The sequence below is a fragment of the Macrotis lagotis genome, chromosome 1 (genome assembly GCF_037893015.1).
Source record: "Macrotis lagotis isolate mMagLag1 chromosome 1, bilby.v1.9.chrom.fasta, whole genome shotgun sequence".
In the NCBI taxonomy this organism is placed as follows: Eukaryota; Metazoa; Chordata; class Mammalia; order Peramelemorphia; family Peramelidae; genus Macrotis; species Macrotis lagotis.
This window is the reverse complement of record NC_133658.1, coordinates 572,503,304-572,520,780: the sequence shown is the minus strand read 5'-3', so window position 1 is coordinate 572,520,780 and position 17,477 is coordinate 572,503,304. Positions and strand designations below refer to the sequence as shown.

The 17,477-nt window shown below is 33.9% G+C and overlaps 1 protein-coding gene across 1 annotated transcript in view; it reads right to left on the bottom strand.

Moving 5' to 3' along the window:
* Window positions 1–323: 323 nt before the first annotated feature.
* POGLUT1 (protein O-glucosyltransferase 1) overlaps window positions 324–17,477 on the bottom strand; it is a 31,465-nt gene continuing 14,311 nt past the window's right edge. Inside the window, exons 6-11 of the mRNA XM_074214571.1 lie at window positions 16,389–16,448; window positions 13,413–13,512; window positions 9,919–9,977; window positions 9,327–9,494; window positions 7,830–7,886; window positions 324–7,014 (exon numbers count right to left, since the gene is read on the bottom strand). Coding sequence (XP_074070672.1) covers window positions 6,858–7,014; window positions 7,830–7,886; window positions 9,327–9,494; window positions 9,919–9,977; window positions 13,413–13,512; window positions 16,389–16,448 — 601 coding nt within the window. The 3' untranslated portion in view covers window positions 324–6,857. The remainder of the gene's footprint in view (window positions 7,015–7,829; window positions 7,887–9,326; window positions 9,495–9,918; window positions 9,978–13,412; window positions 13,513–16,388; window positions 16,449–17,477) is intronic.

The following is a 17,477-nucleotide window of genomic DNA, read 5'->3' as shown; positions in this document are numbered from 1 at the left end:
AAACATCTTCTATCAACTTGACTTGTACTACTGCAATATATTTCCTAAACGGATTTTATTACACTCAGTTCTTAGGTAGCTTGCACAATTTTATTATTATGCTGTGTTGTTCAGGCCTCTTGACTACCTTAGAAAATATTTGTTAGTGATGAATCTGTTCCTTACACCAGGTTCCTCAACTTAAAAATGGTTTTTACATTTTTCTTGCTTTTTATTATAAATGTATTTATATTTCAATTATATGCAGATAGTTTTCACCATTCATTTTTAAAGAGTTTATTTGAGTTTTACAATTTTTCCCCCAGTCTCACTTCCCTCCCCCCACCCCTCCACAGAAAGCAATTTGTCAGTCTTTACGTGGTTTCCATGTTGTACATTGATCCAAATTGAGTGTGATGAGAGAGAAATCATATCCTTAAGGAAGAAACATAAGTATAAGAGATAACAAGATCAAACAATAAGATATCAGGTTTTTTTTCCCCTAAATTAAAGGGAATAGTCCTTGAACTTTGTTCAAACTCCACGGTTCTTTATCTAAATACAGATGGTATTCTCCATTGCAGACAGCCCAAAATAGTCCCCGATTGTTGCAATGATGGAATGAGCGAGTCCATCAAGGTTGATCATCACTCCCATGTTGCTGTTAGGGTGTACAGTGTTGTTCTGGTTCTGGTCATCTCACTCAGCATCAGTTCATGCAAATCCCTCCAGGCTTCCCTGAAATCCCATCTCTCCTGATTTCTAATGGAATAATAGTGTTCAATGACATACATATACCACAATTTGCTAAGCCATTCCCCATTTGAAGGACATTTATTTGATTCTCAATTCTTTGTCACCACAAACGGCTGCTGTGAATATTTTTGTACAAGTGATGTTTTTACCCTTTTTCATCATCTCTTCAGGGTATAGACCCAGTAGTGGTATTGCTGGTTCAAAGGATATGCACATTTTTGTTGCCCTTTGGGCATACTTCCAAATTTCTCTCCAGAAAGACTGGATGAGTTCACAGCTCTACCAACAATGTAATAGTGTCCCAGATTTCCCACAACCCTTCCAACAATGATCATTATCCTTTATGGTCATATTGGTCAGTCTGAGAGGTGTGAGGTGGTACCTCAGAGAGGTTTTAATTTGCATTTCTTTAATAAGTAATGATTTAGAGCAATTTTCCATGACTATGGATTGCTTTGATCTCCTCATCTGTAAATTGCCTTTGCATATCCTTTGACCATTTGTCAACTGGGGAATGACTTTTTTTTAAAACAGAAACATTAGTTGTGAAGATTGGTTCCCAGTTTACATTTCTTTTGATCTTGGTTGCAGTGGTTTTATCTGTGCAAAAGCTTTTTAACGTAATCGAAATCATCTAGTTTGTTTTTAGTGATGTTCTCCATCTCTTCCTTAGTCATAAACTGTTCCCCTTTCCATAGATCTGACAGGTAAACTAGTCCTTGATCTTCTAATTTGCTTATAGTATTGTTTTTTATGTCTAAATCATGTATCCATTTGGATCTTATCTTGGTATAGGATGTGAGGTGTTGGTCTAATCTAAATTTCTTCCATACTAACTTCCAATTTTCCCAACAGTTTTTATCAGAGTTTATATCCCAATAGTTGGACTCTTTGGTTTATCAAACAGCAAATTACTATACTCATTTCCTACTATTGCACCTAGTCTATTCCACTGGTCCACCATTCTATTTCTTAGCCAATGCCAGACAGTTTTGATGACTGATGCTTTATAATTTTAGATCCGGTAGGGCTAAGCCCCCTTCTTTTGCACTTTTTTTTCATTAAATCCCTGGAAATTCTTGACTTTTTATGTCTCCATTTGAATTTACTTACAACTTTTTGTAACTCATTAAAGTAATTTTTTGGAATTTTGATTAGTAGGGCACTAAACAGACAGGTAGTTTAGTTTTAGTAGAATTGTTATTTTTATTATATTAGCTCTACCTATCCATGAGCAGTTGATGTTTGCCCAGTTATTCAAATCTGATTTAATTTCTGTGAGAAGTGTTTTATAATTGTTTTCAAAAAGTTTCTGAGTCTGTCTTGGCAAATAGACTCCCAGGTATATTGTCTGAGGTTACTTTGAATGGGATTGCTCTTTCTAGCTCTTCCTGCTGTATCTTGCTAGTCACATAATAGAAAAGTTGAGGATTTATGAGGGTTTATTTTATATCCTGCAACTTTGCTAAAATTGCTAATTATTTCCAGTAGGTTTTTGGATGATTTCTTGGAATTCTCTAGGTATACCATCATGTTGTCTGCAAAGAGTGAGAGTTTTGTCTCTTCCTTCCCAATTCTAATTCCTTCAATTTCTTTTTCTTCCCTTATTGCTGAGGCTAACATTTCTAATACGATATTGAATAGTGGTAGTAGTGATAATGGGCATCCTTATTTCACCCCTGATCTTATTGGGAATGCCTCTAGCCTTTCCCCATTGAATATAATGCTTGTTGAAGGTTTCAGATAGATACTGCTAATTATTCTAAGGAACAGATTTTTACATTTTTAAATATGATGAAACTTTGTTTTAAAATCTAAAAACCATTCTTAGCTCAAGGATTAAAAAAAAGGCAGTAGCTTTGCTGTAGTGTGCCAATTTCTGATTTAGATCATTAAAATATTTTCCTTGGAAGTTGATCAGCTGTTATACATATAAAAGGAGTGTGAATGTATGAAAAAAACATTCATCAGACACTTGCAATGTGTCAGAGTCTGTGCCTTGGTAACAAGGCCGTCCACAACTAGTAGGAAATGCAGGTTAAACCAGAAGAAGGGAGGGAGAGGAATGAGTTGGAAGAGCTACATATAGTGGTATCAAAAAAGGTTTTTTTTTTATGTTTTTGCAAGGCAAATGAGGTTAAGCTGCTTGCCCAAGGCCACACAACTAGGTAATTATTAAGTGTCTACCGATTTGTACTCGGTACTCCTGACTCCAGGGCCAGTGCTCTATGCACTGGACCACCTAGCTGCCTCCAGTCAACAAAGTCTCAATTCCCTTTAAAGTATCCATTTTGTTCACATTTCACCTCAGTATGTCAAATATAGACACGTAATGCTGGCTACAATATATGCTGGTCACATAAAACAATAAGTCTCATAAACTCAAGACTTTCTGAGCTGCACATACTAAAAGCCACCTTCTATAGGGTTGGTTTTTTTTTTTGCAAGGCAAATGGGGTTAAGTGGCTTGCCCAAGGCCACACAGCTAGGTAACTTCTATAGGTTTTTGAAATGTTCCTTTAATTTGGATTTTAATAGGTATGCTTCAATTGTACCCTACTTGTGCTATATCAGAGAGGGTAATAACATCCTATAAGAATCTTTAAAAACTTAAAATTTTCCAAAGAACAAAAATCCCTATACCAGATACCCTGCATTGAAAAAAAAATCCCTTTTAATGAATCTTGCAATTAATAAATGTAAATTTCCACATGTGCAGTTTGAGTTCTAGAAAAATGGAATAATTTTAAATTCATTTAATTTGACTGAATTTCACTTTGACTGATTTAGTATGATTTAATTTCACTTCGTTATTTTGAAACCAATTAGCATCACAAAAACCAAAGAGGGAAAGAAATGATCTGTGTTAAAATGTTAGATCTCATTTTTGACTCTTCTTTTAGGAAAACATTGGGTGATCAGCTATTATATCTAATGATTTTCATTCAAAGGTTGAAACATTTCAAAACACCAAGATCAGCACTATAGAAAAAGAGAGGAAAAGGCTCTCCCTTCCCCAGTGACAACCAAAAACTTAATTCCTTGTCTTTTCCACATAAAAATATCACTCAATAGGAGCTGAGTTGAAATTATAAGGCACTGATCAAACTTAATCTCCAATAATAATTAAATCTGAAGATCTGTTCAAGCATGTCATCTGTTTTACAAGGATATTGGAACCTTATTTTGATGGGGTTGACACAGATCAAAGTAATTGACAGCACAACAACAATGTATAGTATTATAAAATAGTTAAAAGATACAACCCCTCATCTTTGCACAGGTAGGAAAATAGAGGTTATGGTTATTACAGATACTATGAAACATGGTTAATGTGTTGGTTGGTTTAGCTGAACTAATTTTTTTCTCTTTATTACTAAATATAATTTATTAGATAAGGGAGATGGAAGAGACATAATTGGAAAAGATATTTTAAAAAATTAAAAGTAAGATTAAAAGAGAAAATACAATGTTCCACGAGTCTTTATGAAAGTACTTCTTCAGTCTATCCCTATAGAATAAAGATCCAGAGTCCTAGAGCTTACAATAAAAACCTTATTGTTCTAAATATAGGCATGAAGCATCCTCAGAGAAAATGTTTTACCACCTTTCATTCTTCAGTATTTTTTTTTTAATAGAGGGAGTAGAGGAGGGTGTTGTGAATATGTTCCAAATCACCACAGTATTCTGGTTTAACCATAATTTTTCCCCTCATACTTCATTATATTGTGGAGGGACTCTTTAGAGAGCTCATTATTATCTAAAAGTTTTTTTGGGGGGGGGGGAGAATTATGGGAGTCCAACATGAGCTTGCATGGAAATAAATTCTTTAAATCCTTTGATTCAGCAATATAACTACCAGGTCTATATCCCAAAGAGATCATAGGAAAAAAAAGAAAATAGCAGCTCTTTCTATAGTGGCAAAGAATTGGGAAATGAGGGGATGCTCATCAATTAGGAATGGCTGAACAAATCATGGTATATACTATTGTTCTATAAGAAATCTTCAGCAAACAGACTTCAGAAAGGGCTGGAAAGACTTGCAAGAACTGATGCTGAGTGAAGTGAGAACTAAAAGAACATTGTACATATTAACAGCAACATTGTGTGATGATCAGTTATGATGGGCTTAGCTCTTCATAGCAGGTCAGTGATCAAGGACAATTCTAAAAGATTTGTGATTAAAAAATGCCATCCACATCCAGAGAAAGAATTAGGGAGTCTGAATCAAGACCAAAGCTTACTATCTTCACTTTTTATAACTTGTTTTGTGGGATCTTTTCCTTTTTTTATTTTTTCCACTTGAATTCTAATTCTTTCACAACATGACTAATATAGAAATATGTTAAACCATGTTTATGATTATAAACCTAAATCAGATTACTTTTTATCATGGGGAGGGAGGTAGGAAAAATGTGGAACTCAAAAGCTTAGCAAAAGATGAATGTTGAAAACTATCTTTGCATGTAATTGAAAAAATAACATTCAAAAACAAAAAAAATTCTTTGCAATGGGGAAGTGAATTATAAGAGAATCTAAGAGTGGTAAGTACTTCAAATCTCAGCTGGTGATATTTATTGAAGTGGATTATTGATGTTACCCACAAAATGCACACTCAAGATAACCCTTACTAGTGTCACTTCCAGTTAATAGAGATTTATTTGTTTTGCCTATGTAACAACCACTACCTTGCTAAAAAAAAAAAAGGTACAGATAACTTCTTGAAATTATTTTGCAGGAACAAATGGTTTCTTTTCTTGTTATAGTCTTTACCTCTAAGGTTACCTTTCATCTACTCTGTATATATCTTTTATGAATGTATGTATGCACCTATTATATGTGTTGTAGGGCAGCTAGGTGGTGCAATGGATAGAGCACTGGCCCTGGAGCACTGACTGGAACAGTCAGTACTTAATAAATACATGTTAACTGATTGAATAAACTCCATAAAATGAGCTGTAAAAACAACAGAAACGAGATTAGAAGTTCATTTGCAATAACTAAGAACTAGTTCCATTCAATACAAAAATATAAAATCTTCCCCAAATAAAGAAAAATTTATAATTTTTTTTAAAAAAAGTAAAAAACTAATTGCATGACATATATTTCTGTACCTATGGACCCTTCAGTAAATGATCTCTAAATAGTTTATGTACATCAGCTAAACTTATCTAGTAGGATCAAATCGGAGAAACAGCAGAATTCTAAAGACAGAACCTATTATATTAATTTTTTTAATTTTTTAAAAAAAATTTATTTAAGGCAATGGGGTTAAGTGGTTTGCCCAAGCTCACACAGCTAGGCAATTATGACCAAAATTAAACTTGGGTCCTCCTGATTTCAGGGCCAGTGCTTATCCACTGCGCCACCTAGCTGTCCCCTATTATATTTCTAAATGGCAAATTGTTCTAAGATCAGGGCTGTCCAACCTTACTTATAAAAGTTTTTATTGAAACAACAGACAGTATATTTTGATTTACCATTTTAGTGAGAGTTCTGCAGTAGCTCTGCTTTCTTTACTAATGCATTTAGTAAATCCACAGGGGGCCTTGTAAAATTGCACTGCAGGTCCTCTACATTTTGGACAGCCCTGCTCTAGATAATACTCAAAAGGTCCAAAAAGACATTTTTGCATTTCACAATAACAAATAAAATGACTAGCATGATTCTAACTTAGATAAGTAAAATGAGACACAGTACGTATAGTGATAATCTAAGACAAAGACATAAAAACTCATATAGTCTGATTTTAGTCCTTATTTAACCCCCCCCCCCCAAAATGCTACTTATATGATCACATACTAGATCTAGAAGAAATCTCCAGGGACATCAGTTCAACCCTTTCATTTTACAAATAAGGAAACTAAGGCCTGGAAAGTTTAGTAACTTGCCTAACCTGGCCAGGAAACTCTGATCCTCTGATTATAAATCTGCCTTTTAAATCTGTGTTCTATTATTGTGCAAGTCTGGATCTTTCTCTTATTTCACAAAGATAACCAATTATTTTGTTAGTATTAGATATGTTACCATAGGCAAATATCTCATTCAAATGAATGAGACACTCTGTAACTTGTCACAAAGATATCCAAATAAAGTTGCTCTACCACAAGGATAATAGTTCTTTAAAGTTCTGTTTTCAAAGTTTTGGGGGAAATTTTGCTATAGTCTTTCTTTTTCTTCACTTTGTAGGACAAGGTTTTGGAATATTCAGTCAACAAAATCTTCCAGTAACAGGAAATGTCATCCATCTGCAAATGGTTGATAATAAATTGTCGCCCCCTGTAGGTAAAAGTGATAACAATGCAAGTCAACCATTAATCGAATTTGTGAAAACTAATATATGTCTGTTATTAAGAAATTTTTTAAAAAAACATTTTCTAAAAATTTGATGCTTAATCAGGCATCTAAAGCCTGGCAGATTCAAAGCTAGGTCAGCAAAGAACAGGATGGGATCAGTGTATATGATTTGTATTGTTTTTGTATGATGGCCTTAATTTAAGATACACACAGAGTTCTTCACATTGTCTAAGAAATGCCTTAAAGGTACATATTACTTTTTGCAACTTTCATTCCTCCACTGAGCGTTTTTTTTTTTTAAACAAACATAAGAGTCTTTATTCTACTTCCAAAATCACAGTCTAGCTAGCTCCCTTGAATGGAGGTGGTCATTTTATGGCATACCCATGACAATACTAAGAAATCTTTATTTAGAGTAGAGATTCTTAACCTGTGTCTAAAAAAAAATTACATCTTCATTTTCATTAATTTTTAACAGAAACATATGTTTTCCTTCAGTTATAAATATAAGCAACAAACCTCATTTCATAGGTTTCACCAGACTGTGAAATATGACATAAAAAAGTTAAGCATCCTTGTTACAGAGCATACTGGAAATAATATAGCAATAGAAAGCAAGGCAAGTTAAGAAGCATCTATTACCCACTTACTATATATTCCCAGTAGTGTTGGGAATACAAATAAAAGGAAAAACAAAGATGTTCCTTGCTCTCAAGGATAAACTCTAATTGGGGAAGATAAAAAGCTGGAGGAGGAGGGCAGGGAATAGAAATAAGAAATTTGGAAACAAAACTTACCTCTCAGCAATCTCACGGGCTAGACTATCATTTTCCCTCACAAACTGTAGAAGTTCCCTAAAATGAAAATAATTATCTAAGACTATACCAAACATGGAATACACAAAATTACTCACTTTACTGGAGGACAGGAACATCACAGACAAATGAAGATCACAAATATCTATAATATCTATAGACTATGATATAAGGTACTCTTCCTTGAAGCCATGAACAAGTGAAAAACCACTTAATTTAGGGTAGCCTTGTTTCTTCCCCTCCCCCCAGAAATATAAAATGTTCATTTCACCTGTACTGAAATAAAAAACTATGACACTGCAAAACTCAGTGGGCAATATATATAACAAATAAAATTATAATGTAGTTTTCTGTTATTAAAGCAGAGAAAAGAAAAAGCAAAGCAGGTTAAAGCTGAGACAAAAAAAATTGAAACACATAGAGATAAGAGAAACAAGGAAGGGGCCAATGGATTTTTGAGGTAAACTTTTTTTTTTTTTTTTTTTTAGGTTTTTGCAAGGCAAATGGTGTTAAGTGGCTTGCCCAAGGCCACACAGCTAGGTAATTATTAAGTGTTTGAGACTGGATTTGAACCCAGGTACTCCTGACTCCAGGGCTGGTGCTTTATTCACTATGCCACCTAGCCACCCCTAAACTCTTCTTTTATACCTTTCAGTTGGGTTGTGCATATCATGGTAATTTATTATTAATATCTGAAATTCTGATTAGCCTCAGGTCACATGCAATCACTTGTTTTACTTTTATTTTTCAAAACTGACTTTTGAAAAGCTTTAGTTTGGGGGAGGGAATTCTAAATGTATCATATACATATGAAGCAATGACTTAGAGGTTTTTAGAAATTTGAGTCTGTTGAGGTATCAGTTTGCAAGCTGTATCTCAAAAGTCTCTGACGATTTGAGATACCAGATTGGTGTATGTTAGCTCTCTTAAGAAATTAGGGCTGGGGGCGGCTAGGTGGTGTAGTGGATAAGCACTGGCCCTGAAATCAGGAGGACCCAAGCTCAATTTTGGTCTTAATTGCCTAGCTGTGTGGCCTTGGGCAAGCCACTTAACCCCCTTTGCCTTACAAAAAAACCCCTAAAAAACCAAAACAAAACAAAAAAAAAAAGAAATTAGGGCTGGTCCATTTCACAATGCTTGAATGAATTTCTACTAGACTAAAATGTGCTCTTCTTAGATGCAAGTTCCTTGAGAATAGTATTGTTTCTCATTTATCTTTGCATATTCTTTAGAATCTTCTACAATTTACTTAATATACATAGGTAGGTGTCAAGTGACTAATGAATAAATGAACAAACTGCCTTTGGGATTCAACTACTATAGTGAAATTTTATATACATGTATATGTATGTATATATAAACACATATATGATTCAAAACTACCAAAATAAAAACATCCATTAAAACAAATGATCCCTTCAGAAATAAAAGGAAGAGATAAAATCATTAGCAACAGATTGACGCAACAGAACCCCATACCTGACATTGGAGAGGTCTGTATTGACAGGGATATAGTGAACCCATGGTTTCAGCTGTGCATAGAAGAATTCTTGCCATTCCTCACCCACATGGAAGACTAGTGAGCCACACAAGAAGAGGTGTTTGAACCGGAAACTTGCAGCTACACCCCGAAAATTAAACAGGTATCTGAGAAAGAGAAAATGGGTACTAAATACTGCTGGTCACAAATGGCAACTTTTTTCTCATTTGTTTCTCTTCTTTTCTACCACTGATCATGTCTTTCCCATTTTGCTTCTCCTCTTCTATTTCTAAATTCTGTTGCAGTCTCCCTTATTCCCTTTAGCTACTTCAGGTAGCTTTCAATTCTGGCCACAAAGATAAGCCTTTCTTTGATTCCCTATATGATCAGGCCTCATTTTTTTAAATGGTCTGAGCAAAGATTTGCTATTCCAAAGATCTTCACCAACTTTATCCTATATTGACTATTATGACTTTGCTCATAAATTCCAGTTAGACTTTGGAGTATTAAAGCTGACTCACCAAGAATTAATGTATAAATCAATATTGGGAGAAAAGAGAGATAAATGGGTATGTTTAACTGAAACCTTACTTGTACTTGCAGTGATCCACCAGTGGGACTTCCTTAGCAGGTGGTTTTCCAAGAGTATCCTTTAAATTAAAAGAAAAATTTTAAAAATCAATTTCACATAATTCATTTTTAATAATCATCTCTTTTGAAAGGATATGGACTGGCAATTTAGGAATAACTGATCTATATCATTTCAAATTCCTGACTCACAAAGATAACTGTGTGATCATAGCTCAGAGATCTAGAAAGACATCAAAAATTGAATAGAAAATGAAGGGAATTATATAGAAGCAGAAAAAATCCACTAAAGGAAATAATGTATAACCAGTGATCTACTTACTTACAAAATTACTGTCATAAAGGTGATGCTCTGCCCAGAGTCTAAAGAAGAGTCTAAAAGTTAAAATTTTCCAATGGCTGTTTACCCAGGATTACTCAGGGGAAGGGAGTATCCTGATTCTGGATAACTAGTATTCTTTAGAAAAAATATCTAAAAAGGGAGGCTAATTCATTATTTCCTTTGTTACCCTAATTTAATTGAAGTAACTAAGATTCACAAAGTTCTTTATGACAACTTTGAGAGGTTGGAAGGCAGGTAGGTCGTAATATCACCATCTTACAAAAGAAACAATTGCAGAGATTACTTATCCATACTAGTAAGGGACAGGGAGAGAAATCAAAACCAAGTCTTTCTGACTAGATCAGGTATTTTTAACCTCAGGTCCATAGATAGGTTTAGGGGATCAGTGAGTTTGGATTAAGAAAAAATTACATCTATAATTCAATATAATTTTTCCTTTGTAATTCTATGTATTTTATACATTTAAAAACATGATTCTAAGAAAGGGTCTCTGTAGATTGCATTAGACTGCTAAAGAGATCAATGATACAAAAAGAGGAAGAATCACTGGACTAGACCCTTTAAATAAACTGCCTTAACATTTAACTCTCTTTTGCTTACCAAACATGAATCTTTATAATTTCATCTTTGGAGTAAATTTACTCACCCAGAGGAAGGGACTTGCATAGAGGAATGATAATCTTGGCAGACATTTTCTTTCATCACAAAATTAGTAATTGTTTTACTTATCAGTTTTAGGGATTTGATTAATTCTAAAAGTCTGATCACACTTAAATTTGAAAATTTTAGAACCTAGAAGTAAAAAGAATTCACCAAACAGCTTCCATAAACAATCCCAATATGAGCATGCATTTTTATTTTTCCCCCCACTTCTTTTCCCCTCTTTTTTTCACCTCTTTCTTCCTCCCCTCCTCTCAAACTCAGTATATTTTATAGGTGCCTTACACTTATACATCAAAATTATTTCTGAAAAAGGGGGGGGGGGGGAGCAATCCTCCTAGTTCCACCAAACTGAACCAATTCTTGTACCAAGAAAAAAACAAGTAACAACTCGATAAAGGAATTGCCTCTAATGATAATTCCCTCCCTCTTTGCCATGAGGAGAAACCTATTTCTTCATTTGTTCTCCAGGACCATCATTGGTTCTTCACATAGCTACAGTCTATCTTCCTTTTAATAATTCTTTTACTTACATTGTTGTAGTCATCAAGGACATTTTTTTATTCTTTTTTTCAGTTCATTTAAAACTTCCAGTTTCTCTTAATTTTCATATTCACAATTTCTTATGATACAATATTCTATTACATTCATTTATTTATTAACCTTAGTTTTTCTTCTGCCATTCCACAATCAACAGATAATCATTTTATTTCTAGTTCATTATCACAAACTGAGCTTCTCTGAATAGTCTGGCATATATTGAAGCTTTGGTAAAATCTCAGAGTTAATGAGTAGGATCACTTTTGTCACTTTTTTAAAGCAAAATTACAAGCTGCTATCCATAAAGGTTTAACCAATTTCCAGCCCCACAAATAGTGTTAGTAGTGTTCTTGTCTTCTCACAGAACTGATTGCTCCTGAAGGGTCTAATAATCATAGGATCATAAATCCAGAGCTGGAAAAGACCTCAAAAATCATTCAGACTCCATTACATTTTACAAATAAGGAAACTACATCTAGGGAAGTTGTAACATTGGAGTTATTTTAATTTGCATTTCTTATTAGTGATGATATATAGCATCCTAAAAATGGTTAAAGTTTCTTATTATTCTGAAAACTACACTGATTGGCTATGAGTTTTGTCAGATATCTGATGCAACTATCTTTGCTACTCTCAGATTCTCTTTTTATGTCTTCTGTTGGTTTTATTCATGCAAAAGCTGTTTAATTTCATGGAATTAAAACTATTTTAGCTAAAAATTTTTGGAGGACAAAGTTAACTCCTCTCAATATTATTTTTAAATGATGTAACCTTTTATATTCACATTATATTGAAGTGGAAGTTTGGCATATTTAGGATCAGGTAGACCTGAGGTTCAAATCCCACCTCAGATATTCTCTAGTTCTATGACCCTGGACAATTCATTTAAACTGTTTTAGCTTTCTCATCTGACAAATAGCACCTACTTTAAGATCAAATGAGATTTCATTTATGTGTGTGTGTGTGTGTAATACATATATATATATATATACACATATATATATCCATATACATGTTTGTATATGTAAATGTATGCATGCATAAATGCACATATATAGTACTTTGCAAACCTGAGCTCTTTAATTACTCAGTAATGTATCCATTGGAAGCTTATTGTGACAATATAACATGTTGACCCAAAACTAAATTCTGTCAAACTGCCCTGCGCCACCCAGGTTTCCTAGTAATTCATGTCCAAAAAGGGAATTCCTTCTCTATAATTTATGTCCCTAGCTTTATCAAATACTGAGCTAGTTTTCAAATAATTTTGTTTCTTGCTTATATAATATGTACCACTGATCTACTTTTCTGTTTTATAACCAGGACTAAACAATTTTGATAACTGTTTATAAAACATTCTGGTAATATTATGTCCCCTTATATTTGTATTTTTTCTCATTATTTCCCTTGAGATTCTAGACTTTTTATTCCCCTAAATGAGAGCAATATATAAAAGGAAAATAATTTTAACTATCATGCCTTCTTCTTTGTGACTTTATCACTGGTACTGTAGAATTTTGGTTGGTCACTGTAGTGATCAGTTACTAAGTCTTTAAAGGTTGTTGTTTTTCTTTGTAATGTTATTATACTCTTCTTATTGTGCTCACTCCACTATACATTGGTTCATAAAAGTTTCCCCAGATTTCAAAAGATTCCACCTACCTTTCACATTCTAGCCACTATTTCTACAAGGAATTAGAAGCTTTCCTGGCAGACAGTGTCATCATTATTTTGATAAATGAAGGCAGGTACAGAACACATACTTTCCTTCCATAATAAAAGCTACCAGGAATAATGTTGACTTAAATTGCTGTGTTAACCAAAAATTGGTCTTCATATCAGCAATTACTAATATTTTAAATGATTTCCACTTCACCCTACCACCCAAAGAAAATCTGGCTTAGAATTCCATCCAGAGAACAACATTCCTGGTGCTAGGTCTGTCAATAATTACTTTCTCAGATTTCCAGGCCTGATTCTTAGTGTACTCTGCATCAACAAGTCCTGGGTTTTCCCGAGATAGAAGAATTAGGGGATCTCGCTCTGGACTTGTCCTATAAAAGAAACAGATGACATAGAATCCTTTGAAGTTCTTCATAATGACCACTAGAGAGTAATAATAAAAACTGCCATTTATATAGCATTTAAAAATAGTTGATATACATTAATGAGGATAAAAGCACCTATTTCCCAGGGTTATTGTGAAGATCAAATAATATATGTAAAGTGCTTTGCAAAAAAGCTATTATATATTAATTACTGTTATTAAGATAACCACTCATCATCTTATTTGGGCCTTATATAACCCTGCAAGGGAGGTACTGAAAGCAAGGTTATCCCCATTTTACAGGTAAGGTAATGGATTCATTTTAATTAACTTTATTTCTTAAAAAACTTAAAATAAAATCCAAATAGCATTTTATTTGTGATCTTTGACTGATGTTTTTCAAAGGGGGAACTAGAAAGTTCACTATTCCTTTTATATTAGTTGTTCAAATCAAGGAAGTACTAAACAAGTCTCTTTTTTTCCTAGCTTGTGTCCTGAATGCAAGGATGAAAACTGATGAACTTCCAAAGAAGTTCATGGTTGCTTCATCTATCCAGATAGGAAATTCTTATTTGACAAAATCAATCAATCACTAAGGACTTATTAAGTCCCCACTGCTGGGGGGCCCAGTGTGCTGGGCCCATAGGATATCCACAATAATTGAAATATGCTTTTCTCAATTTGTTTTAGTCCAGTTTCAGCCACCAATTGAATGATAAGTTACCTGTTGGGCAAGACACATCTTCTCTTTGAGCTTCAGGTTATCTCATATGAAAAATAATGAAGTCACATTGGATTCTCTCTCAGGTTCTCTTCAGCTCTGATGGTTTTCAAATGAAAACCTATATAGTACCTTTGCTACATATAAATGAATCTCAGAATAGGAAATAAATAGTATAGCCATATCTGAATAGGAGAATAAGCTCTATGATATCAAGTTTAGTTTGAAAGCATTCAGTCATAGAAAATCCCTTATTTTCCAAGGCAGTCCACTGTACTTTTGGATAGCTCTAATTATAAATGTTTCCTTATATGGAGCTGAAGTCTGCTTCTCTTCAGTGCTCACCTGCTGCTGTCAGGGGCAAAAAAGATCAAGTCTAATCCACTCCAGAACAGGTTCTCATCTCCAGATGAAATATCCTCAGTTCCTTTATCCCTAGCTCTAGCCCTAGATTGCTTTCCTCTGGATGTGCACAAATTTTGTCAATGTCTTTACTATAATGTAGCACCCAGAACAAAACACAATACTACTAGTGCATGGAGCAATGGGTCTTTCACCTCATTCATTTTGACACTGTGCCTCCCTTCATTTAGTCCAAAAGTACACTAGCTTTTTTTGGTTGCCAGGTCATTTGTTGCCCCACAAATCATCAAATTCAAATATGGCCCCCAGATCTCTTTCATTGGAATTGTGACATATCTTCTAAATATACTTTCTCTCTACTTATCCCTGCACTTAAGAAACTGATTTTGTAATTTAAATTTAAAATTTTAAATGTAACTTTATAATATTTCATCTTCTTGCATTTAGCCTAAGCAGCTAGATGGACAGAGTGATAGACCTGGAATAAGTAAGACCTGGGTTGAAATGTGGCCTCAGACACTTAACCAGCTGTGTGATCCAAGCAAATCACTTCACCCTGTTTTGCTTCAATTTCTTCATTTATAAAATAAGCTAGATAATGAGGTCATAAAGAATCAAACATGACTGAAACAACTGAACATTCAGTTTATCTTCTAATTCATCCAGGTCTTTTTTAGATTCAGAATGTCATCTCCTATATTCATTAACTTTGGTGGTTTTTATGTCAATGGCAAATTTGATATTTGTCTTTTATGCCTTTAATCCATATCCTTGATTAAAAAATGGTCAAATGGGGCAGCTAGGTGGTACAATGGATAGAGCAACCAGCTCTGGAGTCAAGAGAACCCAAGTTCAAATTCGGCCTCAGACAATAATTGCCTAGCTGTGTGACCTTGGGCAAGTCACTTAATTCCATTGCCTTAAATAAAAAATTTCTTAAAAATGGTGAATGACACAGGACCAAAGAGGGATTCACTTATAGAAAGAACTCTCCCTATGATGACAACTATCCAATAACAATTATTCTTTGAGTCTAATCATTCTCCTAGCTTCAAACCCCCCTTATTATCAGGTCCATATACTCAACTTGTACGCAAAGATGGCACAATAAATTTGTCAAAAAAACCCAATTAGCTTTGTAATGCTACATCTATGACAGTGGTTTCCAAAATTAGTTCTATGGCCTGACCCCAAGGGATATATGTTTTATGATTCTGAACAGAATGGTCTAAAGATTGAAAATTCAGGACATTTATCCTTGTTACTGTCCTTCCTACCTCTCCTTTTTTACTTGATAATACAGCATATGGAATGGCTGGCAGAATGATGTAATAGAGAATAGGGCTATCTTCCATGGAGATGACTTTGATCTTTTATTAGGATACAATTTTTAGGAATATCTGTACACAAAAGAGAGGTGTCTGTCTAATGTATAAGAGCATCTGTCATATAAGGACATTTTAAAAACAACTAAAGATATGGTTAAAGACCATATCTTGCATATGAAAACTCTGTAGGGAAAAGCTGATAGCTATCAGCTTCAAATTAGTTTTCATAAAAGTGCCAAAATAGTCAGGGACTAAAATGACAAGACAAATCACTTTTTTGCTTTAGTTTCTTCTGAATGAAATGATGGGGTTAGACTAGATATTCTCTAGGTTTTCTGCCAGTTAGAACATTCTGTTTTTATGTTTATTTCTCATAGAGTCTGAATTTACTTTGGATTTATAATGCCGGCATTCTTTATTTCATGATGTTAATTGGGAGACTCCTTTAGACTTCAATAAGCATATACTCACCTAGATCCTCTGAAGTATCCTCTAGATACTTTCTTTTCCCATGGCCACTTCTCTGCAGACCTAAAATATACACATACTGGTCAGATACAGCTATGTCACTCCTCTGCCAAAAATCCTTCTTCAATGGTATTCAAAGTCCTATGTAATCTGACTCCATCTTGTCTCTCCAGCTTTATCTCATTAACTATTCTTATACACATATTCTATAATATAATAGAACTAAATGACTAATCTTTCCTCCATATATATGTATACATATATATATATATATATATATATATATATATATATATAATGTATATATTATACACACACACACACACACACACATCCTGCATGTTTCTATTTATAGGTTTTGCTTCACACTGTTTGCTGGTCTGCGAATTCTCTATCTCTCCTTATTGAAGAATAAAAACTTTTGATGATTACCTATCTTTAAAATTCTAAAGCAGATAAGATGAGCAGGATGGTTTCAGAAAAACCTGGCATGAGTTAAATGAACTGATGCAAAGTAAAGTGACAGAACCAGGAGAAAATTCTATACAATAATAGAAACATTATAACAATGATCATCTGTGTTAGCTATTCTGATCAAGACAGTGATCCAAAATAATTCCAGTTTTATCATGAAAAAATGCTATCCACCTTCAGGGAGAGAAATAATGAATTAAGTGCAGACTGAAGCATCCTTTTTAAACTTAATTTTTCTTAGGGTTTTTTGGTGTTTTTTTTGTCACATAGCTAATATGGAAATATAGTTAGATGACCTCACATGTATAATAGATATCATATTGCTTGCCTTTTCAATGCATGGGGGAGGGATGGGAAGGAGGAGAGAATTTGAAATTCGAAAATTTTTTAAATGTTAAAATGTTTTTACATGTAATTGGGAAATATTTAACAAGGGGCAGCTAGGTGGCGCAATGGATAGAGCACCAGCCCTGGAGTCAGGAGTACCTGAGTTAAAATCTGGTCTCAGACACTTAATTGCTTAGCTGTGTGACCTTGGGCACTTAACCCCATTGCCTTAAATAAATAAAAATAAAAAATTTAAAAAATGGAAATATTTAACAAATAAAATGTACTTTT